The 11,476-nt window shown below is 39.9% G+C and overlaps 1 protein-coding gene across 1 annotated transcript in view; it reads right to left on the bottom strand.

Annotated features, from left to right (window-relative positions):
- Positions 1 to 261: 261 nt before the first annotated feature.
- Positions 262 to 11,476, bottom strand: part of LOC145687465 (uncharacterized) — a 33,610-nt gene continuing 22,395 nt past the window's right edge. The window contains exon 2 of the mRNA XM_081760918.1: positions 262 to 365. Within this exon, the coding sequence (XP_081617044.1) occupies positions 262 to 365 (104 nt within the window). The remainder of the gene's footprint in view (positions 366 to 11,476) is intronic.

Raw genomic sequence — 11,476 nt, 5'->3', positions numbered from 1 at the left:
TCTGGAGCTCACTACTGCAGAGCTTAGGGGGGAGATTAACCATACCCGAGAAGAACTGTCTACTCGTGTAGCCGAGACTTCAAGTAGGTTAGACGAGGTACAGGAAAATGCCACAAGCGTAGCCAGACAACTGGAAGAAAATTACTCTGATCTCACTGACAGTATTCAACAGGTCTCGTCTCGTGTTGAACAGCCCCACGATCCAACTAAATAATCAGGTCAGGAGAGTGGAAGTGAGTTTCGCTTCCCAATTAGCCAGGCTCAGGGGGGAAATCGAGCAGGAAACGCCACTCGAGGGGATTCGTTCAGAGTGCAACGGTAGCATCCAGCAGGTGCAAGATACCGTACAGGATGTGTGCACGCAACTAGAAAAGAAAAGTGGAAGAACTATATTCAGAAGGAGACAAGTGAGGTGATTGAGGGGAGACTCGCAAACATCTCTGTCTCCGCCACCCAAGAACGTCCTCCATCACCAACCAACACCTCGAGTCGCGATCTGCCCGGTTCTCAACCTGGGAACCTCGCTACTTCCCACGAGACAGACCCTGTTCCGTCGACGTCTCGCTCATGTACCCATGAGACGAGACAAAGTCTAGCAACTGCGCTAGGACTGATACACAGAGATGTCACCCTGCCTGTGTATACAGGAAACGAGACAGAGACTGAAACTTATAATTTTCTCCAAGATCTCGACCGGTACTTCGAGGTCACTGGAGTACCGAACGAGATGAGACTTAGCTTCATCCCTAGAGCCGTCCGGAACACCTGTTACCAATGGTTCCAGGTGAACCGAAGCAAAATTAAAAGCTATGAAGATTTTGTGTATGAATTTCGGAATTGCTATCTTAGCGAAGAGCGGCTGGCCAACCTAAGGGCAAATATTCTAACTTCCCATTTTGACAGCAGAGTGCACAAATGCCCTGCAGAGTATCTGTTGGATTTGCTGCACAAAAACAGTATTTTAGAGCCCCGCATGTCAGATGCGACGTTACTAAAGGTACTTCCGCGGCACTTTCCCAATTGGCTATTTAGGGCAATAGTCTCGTCTCGCCCTAAATCCATAGCCGAACTATTGAATTTGGTCCAAGAGCTGCAGTCGTCGATGACTAATCGCGACCAGTTCTACCAAACAAACCAGAGGAAAGGGGTCAACATGCTCCAAGTGAGCATAGAAAATGAGGAAAATAACCCCTCTGGCCATAGCGGTAAGCACGCTGTTCGAAAGAAAAACAGAACAAGAGAGAACCAGCGTCCTTATCAGAGACAGAGACAATCCAACACGAACCAAAACAACCACCAGCGCTCCCCGCCTCGCAAGCAGAGCAGCGGAAGTGGGTCGTCTGGCTGGTCACGTGGGGGGAACTCCCACTCCACCCACAACAACGGTCTGTAGCCCGCGGTAGGAGGGGCGGAATGCGCAGCACGGATAGACAACGAGGAAATTCCTTCCGTCAAGAGAACGAGGAAATTCAATTACTCGAACGTTATGACCGAGCGCCCCCTCCTACCAGTCAAAACACAAACAATACCAGGAATAACCAATCCTCTTCTCCTTCGTCACGAGAATGAGGATTGTCCGCATATGCTTGGAACAACAGTAGGATGGAATTGGAGAAAACGAGTACACCCGAGTTGTCAAATTTAAATTCCAAGTATGTGCGACATTTAGAAGAGAACGTAGAAAAGAGACATTTTGATGAAAACTCTTGCGAAACCGCAGTGAAAGAAATTTTCGTAACTCAAGAAGAAAAAGAAGAGGGAAATTGTAATTTTTGTTTAGCAATAAAGTCAAAGAAGCATTTTAGTGAAGGCATGTTGGAAAATAAGTTAACATTATTGAGTAGGAATGGAGAACACATTGATCTAGATAGGGAAATCTATGAAGAGGCAAATGGAATATTTAAGAATTTGTTTGATTCTTGTAATGATGAATTACCAACCAATAACGTCATCTCACTGCCAGAGATAAAAGTGGTTTTGTTTGGAAAAGAAGTTAATTCTTTATTGGATACAGGGGCAACTTGCTCTGCAATTTCGAAAGAAATTTGGGACACTGTCTCAAATAGCCATCCCCCACCCGCATTTTTGAGTGCAAATAATATACGGGTTACGTCTGCTTTTGGAACTAAATCAGCGACGATCATAGGCCAGACGCTGTTAGTCATTCAGATACATGGGAAGGAATTTCATACTCTAGGCATTATAATTTCAGGTCTGAACAGATCTTTGATTTTAGGATCCAACTTTTTTTACCGAATCTCGTGCCGTGTTAGACTATGACACCGGCCTTCTACATCTCAAACATCCTTATGATGTAGAAGTGAAGTTTAGATCAGTAGATTGCGAGACTGAGGATCTAGTAGTTCGTTGTTTGGAGTTGAGTGGAGAGTGCCAGAAACCGTTTAGTATGTATGATGAAGTAGATAATTTTGAGTGTAATTTTTCCCCGTCAGACGAAAGACGGAAGGCCATACGGGTTAGTGCACAGAATGAGCCTAAGACCTGCAGAGAAAAGGCAGCTCGTGCCCCAAACTTGGACGATGGGAGATTCCCAAGTGCCCAAGAAATGGCAGTTCACGTTTTCCCACCAGAAGAGTGGATGAAAGTGAACACACGTGCCTCCCATTCAGAGATAGAGGAGTTTGTATCGAACTACTCAGATCTCTCAGCCTCCCAAAGAGAAAGTTTGAAAGCTGTTCTTCTCAAGCACCAAGCGCTTTTTGATGTCAAGCCAGGTTGCATAGCTAACTACGAGCATGAGATTGGAGTAACGGACGAACGTCCAATCAAGACAAAATTATATCCTTACCCAAAGAGATTCAGGAATTTAGTATCTAATGAAATTTCGCGTTGGTTGGCCTGGGGGGTGATCAAGAAGCAGCCTACGGCTTATATAAACCCTCTGGTAGTGACACCGAAGAGTGACGGACGTATCCGGGTCTGTATAGATGGCCGAGCCCTGGCCAAACTTTCTGGTGACCTTTCCGACAGACCAATGCCACCCCTATCTGTTCTCCAGGACATTTGTGACAATTCTTGGTTTAGCTGTGTCAATGCAACGGAGATGTTCTTGCAGATCAAAGTAAAAGAAAGCGACCAGAAATATTTAGGATTCCTACATGAAGGCATTTCGTATGTTTTCCAGAAACTCCCATTTGGGACGAAACAAAGCCTTGCTTCTTGCGTCAGAGCATTAGATATGCTGATTGGATCAGAAGCTAGAGAGTACTGCGGCGCATACGTTGATGACCTGATTCTAGCCGACAGGAGCCTCAATGATCACATAGTACACCTCGACAGAGTGTTGGGTTTACTCACTGCGGGCGGCCTAACTCTCAGGCTGAAAAAGTGCAATTTTGCCAGAAAAAGCTTGAACATACTTGGTTTCCATCTTTCGCAATCCGGTATCGGTAAAGATCCGGCGAAAGTGAAGGCGGTGTTGGACTTTAGAACACCCCGGAACGTAAAGGAACTGCGTTCCTTCATTGGCTACTGCCAGTACTATAGATGTTTTAGTAGGAAGTACTCAGAAGTTCTCCATCCGTTGTTCCAACTTCTAAAGAAGAATGTGAGGTTCAAGTGGGAACCAGAACATCAGGCAGCGATAGAGAAGATCAAGCAGATCTTCCAGGAGGAAGTAGTGCTGAAAACCGTTCTGCCTGACAAACAGCTGATTCTAGAGTGTGATGCGTGTGACATTGCGTGTTCATCTCTGTTGTACCAGCGTGATGATAATGATGATATCCGTGTCATTGCATTTACGTCACGTGTGTTTAATGCAGCACAGAAAAACTATTCTATAACTGAAAAAGAATTTTTTGGACTGATAGATGGGGTTGTTAAGTTTAAACAATATTTAGTAGGGACTACATTCATAATACGCAGTGACCACCTTGCACTTAAGTTCATTCTCTACTGTAGGCTTACAAACCAGCGCATCACCCGGTGGGCGATGCTGCTCTCCAATTTCAATTTTGAATTCCAGTTTGTTAAGTCCAATGAGAATCTGAGTGATTATCACTCCAGGTACCCTCATCACACAGAAGAAGACCTCAGTGTTGCACGGAAGCCTATCCTCCAGGAGTCGCTGATGTCCATTCTGACTGAAATCCCGTGTGAGTTGAGGAAGATGATAGCCATACTACCGGAGATGCAGTCTTCAGATCCTGTCTACGGCAAAATCAAGAGAGATGTCGAAGAGAAGACGGACTCACCAAAGGTGAATGGTGCTTGTCACCGTTTTGAAGTGTTGAACGGGCGCTTATGCAAGCGTGACCGGGAAGGAGTCCGAATATGCATCCCAGAAGTGTTAGTAGTTCCACTGCTCGATTATTACCATTCAGATCGAGGGCACATGTCGGCTAGCAAACTATTACCACTTCTATCAGAATTTTTCGTATGGCCGAAGATGAGAGCAAGTGTGAGGCGATTTTGTGCTTCCTGCGAATTATGTCAGAAGAGCAACCCTCCCCAATGTTATCGTCCGGGACCACTGAATCCCGTCGTTGTTGAGAAGCCAGGCTACTTGGCCTGCGCTGACTGGTTAGGGCCTTTAACCAAGGGAATTGGGGGAGTCCATTATATATTAGTATTCTATGACGCATTTTCAAAACTCGTTGGTTTGTATGCGTGTAGAAAAGCCAACACTACCACTGCAATTAGGAAACTAAAGGAGTACCTAAAAGTGAACCCTAGTGTGGAACTAGTCCTGACAGACAGAGGGTCACCTTTCCAGTCTAACCGCTGGAAAAATGAGTTAGCAGAACTGGGTATCAGGCACATCACTTCTACGCCCTATTATCCGCAAGGTGAGATGGCAGAAGTGGCTGTCAAGGCGACAGTACGTTTGCTACGTAAATTGTGCCATGATAACCAAAGATTGTGGCCCAAATACTTGGATAAAATTGAGAAGTGCTTAAATTCGGCGAAACACCTGACCACTGGCGTGTCAGCATTAGAGTGTCACTTCGGACAGTCTATGTCTAGAGACATAGCAAGGCTATTTGAGATCCCAGACGTGGACCAACGCCATGACGTGCAGTATTATATTGAAATTGCTCGTAAGAACCACAAAAAGAATGCTGCTGCACGAAAACGTAATTTCGACAAGTCACACCGTACTGTAGAGTACAAAGTGGGTGACCTTGTTCTATCTAGAGTTTTCCCCAAGTCGGATGCTCTAGCAGGTGTGTCGAAAAAGGTCTTGCTCTTGTACTCGGGGCCATGGCAAATTGTCGCTACCACTGGCCGGAATATGTACACACTAGGGGATCCAGCGAAAAAAGAGGGCAAAATGACCAGGAATGCTTTCCTTTTAAAGCCATTCATTTCTAGAGAAGAAAAGGATCACAGTGGTACTGGTCAATAGAGATGAAACAGGTCACACATTGATGCATCAATACCCGGATGTGACACATGTGTAAATAGTGTTAGTGTTAGTGTGTATTCCGTGAACTAGTGTATTAGTGTATGTATGGGAACTTATGTCATTTATGTGTAAGTAAAGTCAGGGAATACTGAATTCTCAATATTTAGCTTTTCATTTATTATGTTTACTGTGTGTTTTTACTTTAATTTTTTTTAACCTTAGATGTTAGTGTACTTATATTTTCAGGAACGAAAATGTGTCCTCTTTATGATCTACGTCCTGTACTAGAAAGTACAGCACCTAGAATCATAGGGGGGAAAACTGTAGAAGGCCCATGTCCTTCTCCATCATCTGCATATCAAAATGCAGATGAGGAGCACATTTACATAGTGATATGTAAATATATAATTTTGTGGTATAATTAATTGCTTATTATTAGCATATTCATTGCATATTAATTAGATATTATGAGTAGAAATGTGTAAAACACCGAGCGTAGTACGTAAATATTAATACAATATTGTATTGTATTTATTCCATTGTGTTTATTTCCTTTATAGGCTTGTTATAGTGTATCTACGGTTTGCATCTAATTACCGAGTCTTTGTATAATGTATATTAAAATGGGGATGAAGGAAGAATTATATTAAAATTCATCTACGATGGATAAATTAGAAAAGAAATAGGCAGATTCTATAGGAATCATACATGGATTTCAGAATGCTGGAAGACAGAGCTAGCGCTGAGAGAAGTTTTTTTTTCTTCCCGACTTCTTGTCGCCTATACTTCGAGATGTGAGGTCTTCACAACTCACCATGTATAGAAATCACCAGAAGAGGAACTAAATGAGAATGTTTATACACAGGAAGTAGCCTACAAACTTCCTTAGTGGAACCACACTGACTTGGATACAGTGGGTAGAAACACACCATTTGTATTGTTTCAAATGTCATAAAATTTTTCGCTTCTACATGCGAGATTTTAGTTTTCTATAGGTGTGATTTTCTATGTAGCGAGCTCTAGCGTCACTTCCAACCCCCTCTTCACCAAGGACCGGTAACGTCAGCCAGCGGACCTTTAGTTTGTTCCCAAGATGCAACACCAATTTAAAATGTCTTACTCTGTTTTGACTTATTTTCTATGTATAATATTAATATTAATGTATTACGCTCAAAACGTTCTTGGAAATACCGTTCAAAATTCCTGATTTATTTTATCATCGTGATCCCTATTCGTACAAGACATTTGGATCTTGTAATTGTCAAAATTAAGAATAAATAAAGATGTTTCCTCTATCTCTCTCCCTACAAACATGGATACCATTGGCAGCAGACAGCTTGAAGGACAGCCGCAGGAAATTGGGCTTACTTCAGCTTCTGGGAGAGATGACATGTCATGTATCTCATATCAATGTATTGTAAAAATATTGTTCCTTATTTCTGTGTATTTTAATATGTATTTTTCTATTCCATAAGTGTGAAAGAAGTAAGATAAACATATTGTTTATAGAAACTATCAAAGATTTCTGCTAGTAGCAGATAGTTTCCAAAGTTCTCCGTCTTGTACCTAGAGCAGCACTTGTCAAAGGGGTGAAGGTTAGAATTTGCAACCAGAAGCGGCTGAACTGGTGTTTTGCAGAGAGGACCACCCAGAAGATAGCCTGAAGGGACAAAAACCTTTGTCAGAGACTCTGGAGGAAGCGAGTTTCTTCCTTTCCTAGTTTTGTGAATAGATATACTTGTTTTCGAGAGAAAACAAGTGGAGTTCGTTCTTATATTCAGTGGTGAGAACACGTAAAATATCGTCTCTTGCATATCAGTGGCGGCTAACCCGGGATGTGTGGACATAGTCCCCGAGAATTTTCCCGTGATACATACTATAAACTCGTGTGTGTAGTGAACTTAAAATTCTACATGTCACTTTCGAGTGTTCCAAGAATGTGTTAACCAAGAGCACATATCTGCAGTGTTTGCGACTAAGACTTACAACTAACTGCAGTTGATCATGGAGCTTAATCATTGAAATCATTTATTATAACTTTATTTTTCTTCAAATGTGCTAACCGTCACTTATAGATAAGTGTATATCTTATAAAACCGCACTCGTAAATATGGGGAAGAATTTTCATTTTAAATATTCCAGTGAAACAAGTAAAGTAACACATCTCTAGTAGAGATTGTTAAAAAGGCCCGTATCGTCTTTAACACGGAGCCTTCCTTGGACTTGTGTACAAGGCTACCAGCATCACTTTTTGAATGCCTTCATGGACATTCTAGAGGTCTACTGTAGATACATAATTATCCAGTCGTCAACATGGTGAAGGACATTTACCCACCCACAGTGGAATAAAAATGTGGAAGGACATGCGAAGTGGAACTAGAACTGTGTGCGTGTTTTAACCCTCTGTTTAACTACGGGAACATTGCCACGAGATAGCTATGCTATTCAACCATTTAACTTTGTGTTTTCGTCTAGTAACTTATTAATACCAGATAAGAATTTGTGTGAATATTGATAACTCCTCTCAGACTGTTCAGAGACTATAAACTCTTCAAGAATGAGGAGTTAAGAAATCTGTATATATTTTCTTTTTATTTTACTAAGTTCAACTAGACCTTAATTTATCCAGTTTCGTCCTCCCCTCTTTTGTTGTTTTTTTCAATATATAGAAAAGAAGTGTTACATATATATATATATATAAATATATATAAAAATTGTGTAAGTGTTATAGTAGTGCACTACCGAAGGAAATAATGTGTGAGTGTAGTGGAGTGAGTATACCTCGACAGCTCCCACTTTATGGTGCTTTTATATTGGAAATAAAACCAACATCTCTATCCAGAATCTGTGTTCAACGCAATTGCTGCAGGGTGAGTACATACTGCTAATGAAAATGTTTGTTTTCCAGGAGGGTGATACCAGGAACCATTTTCCCTTGTTTTGTGTATGTCTGACCGGCTCTCTGAATGGGGCCCAGAGAGAATATTAATGCCCAAGGAACCATAATAACAGTCATGAGTAGAGTGAGCTCTTAAACAGGCTGCTACCTGTAAATTGTAAAGTATAGATTTTTTTTAACCTTTTTTGGGAAAATAAAATGACTCACTATAGTAGCATCTTGACCATGGCTGTTATGCAGATAACCCTGAGATCTGCTGTTCCCATTTTCTAAATTTTATGCTCTACCGACTTACTTAAGGGAGTGGCGGCTCTTGCAGGAGAGTACCATTATCTCCAAGAGGGAAGAAATCATTTTTAGATGTTTTGTAATTTGCATTTTATGCAAATATCTCTGTTGTTTTGAATATCCCCAGCCACTCCTCTTCAATTATTTTATTTTTTATTTTGTGTTGGTGTTCTTAGGTAACAGTAGTTTCGGCTCTGGCTACCTGCACCTCACATTTTCTTTTTTTTTTTAGAAAAGCTTGATTCTGTGAATTTTTAAAGGAACAATGTTTTGTTCTAATAATGCTTCTAATATTATGCTTTTCATTTTAGTTTATTTGAATATTTCCAAATAATTTAGAATTATGTCTTTAAAAACATTAAAGTTGTCAAGGATTTTATAAAAGCCGGAAGCTTTATTTATAATCATTTTCATAACCGAAATGAGAAACTTACAAATAGTGAAATTTTAATTAACATATGACTAAACTTTCATAAAATAGTCATTAAATAAAACATTTACTCCGCATAGTTTCTGCAAGTAATGTGTAAGAAATAGTCAGAAATAATGAACGTAAACCATTAAATGTCGATTAAAATTTAGTAGGGATAGTTCTAAAGCCAAGCAGAAAATTCTCTCTGCTTCATGAAAATAATAAACATTTTAAAAAATAATGGTATTTTTGCTGTATCGGCAATTTGTTTAGTAAATAAATAAATAAATAAAATACAATTATATAATTCAATCACTCTGACTCGATAGCTTGAAGTGGAACTGTGTCGGTCGCGATCCTTCGGCTTTCTTCGTAGTACACGAAGGGACACGAAGTTGATCCGAAACAAGGGAAAGGGCGTAGTAAGAAATAGTGGCACGCCACAGAACGGCATGATGTGTGTGAATGGTCACGGCAGTGACACGGACGGATCATGGCAGGGGAATGACATGGGCATGATACGCTATGTGTGAATTGATCTTTGACTCAAAACTGGCACATTCAATGCACGAGGGAGTCAAGTTCACTTTTGATATTTTAGACATGTTTTATCTTTAAATTTTTCCATAACCATCAGTACAAATCACATACCCTACAGTCTTTTTTTTTTCTTTTTTAAAGAAACACCTGTTCTCTCTATTCGTTATAGTGTTTTCCAACAAGTAGTAGGGTGATTTGTTAAAGCATAATTTAGTGCCCCCCCTTTTTTTCGATGATCATTAGTTCCAGCTTCGTGCCTACAGTATTTTTAAAATTTTGTTCCCGAGATTTCATTATACAGCTCTCTACTATTAATAAAAGGTATTTGGTTAGTAATTTAAACGCGAAAATGAAACTTTAATAAAACTTAATCAACATATCATTAATTTAAATAAAATAATACTTTCGATTTCATCACGAAGGGGCTAAACCATAGCTATACAGAGGATGGCCAAGAATTTCCAATGTGTTCATACCCCTTTATTGGGACAAGTGTCATCTTACTTTTCAAAACCAGTTTATAAACAAAATTTAATCTGCCTATTTTAAGAGTTTCGGAAGATACTATATTTTTATCACACATTTGGAGCAGATTTCTCTCTTAGGATACCGACTCTAATGAAAGCAATATGATAAAAAAAAAATGATTCGACCACCTTTGAAGTTTAATTTCAAACGGTTCAGTCATTATCCGTGATGAAAGTGATGAGTACAAACTATTTCTTCAGGGGGAGAATTTCAATACACACGGTTAAAGTAGCACTGCAAAAATACCGGTTTCTTCGGAAGTTTGGACGGGAGTGGTAAGAATTTCATTGGTCCCAGGAGAAAATGTGCCCCTGTGCTGTCCCCTGAAATTATCACCACGTGGTGAAGAGGCAATCAACATCAACTTAATTTTTACAAATTGCCCTTTCTCCTTTTAGAAGCTAGGCTATCGTAAACGCTGGGATAAGTTTTCACTTACTTCATTGACGAATTTATATAAGTAGATTCAAGTCACTTATTACTGACTTGCAGGATACACTATTTTTATCATGCTTCTTCAATCTCCTTCCGCTTTAGGATATATATTTTGGCGAAAGTGAGATGATGAAATCACGACTTTAGCCAAATGATTTGGCGTGGGAGACCTGGGTTCGATTCCCAGAAAAAGCTCACGGGGTTCGGATTGCACATTAATCAGTAGGTCGCGTCTCATATAGCCTCGCTGTTGAAAGGGAATTTAAACTCAAAATCACCTCAACTCTATCCAAGTGATTCTGATTTTCAAAAATTCGTTTTACATAGTTCAGCGTTTACCTGTGATGAGGAGACAGAAACCTTCGATTCATATTTATATGTTCAGAAAGTAATATATAAATTACCTTTATACCATTTCCTGTAGATTCTGAACATTCGAAAACTCGATTACACGGAACCATTTATTTTAATGAGGAGTTAATATATCAAACTTCATCTATCTAACATGAGGGACTTTTGAGATACTTTATTTATAGGTTAAATTTTAAAAAGCAAATTTTAACAAAACATTGACAAGACGACAGTGTTAATTATGTTCAGAAAACCATTTAACTAAACTAAAAAATGAAGCAACCACCCCTTTTCGTATAATTTGTTTATATGTGTTATCAAGATGTATTTAATAAGCTAGCAATCGTGCCGCAGTCAGTTAGTACGCACTCACTAAATGTTCAAGTTTGGTGATGATCAGCAGTTCACATCCGGTATACTAGTTTTTTTTTATTTAGTATTATGTTTACATTTTGTTAGTTGTATTTTGTTAAACAACTCTCTTTTAAACCAGCGTGGGAGGCTCGGGTTCGATTCCCTTCGGGAGCTCATGTGGTTCGGATTTCACGTTAATCAGTAGGTCCACGTCTTATATGGTCTTGCTGCTGAACGGGACGTTAAACTCCACTCAACAATCTCTTTTAATCCAAAAAATATTTCTCAATATTACTAATTT

This window comes from Thermobia domestica, chromosome 6 (genome assembly GCF_964235325.1).
Source record: "Thermobia domestica chromosome 6, izTheDome1.hap1.1, whole genome shotgun sequence".
Taxonomy (NCBI): domain Eukaryota; kingdom Metazoa; phylum Arthropoda; class Insecta; order Zygentoma; family Lepismatidae; genus Thermobia; species Thermobia domestica.
The sequence above is the reverse complement of the archived record's forward strand: the minus strand, read 5'-3'. Positions and strand labels throughout refer to the sequence as shown.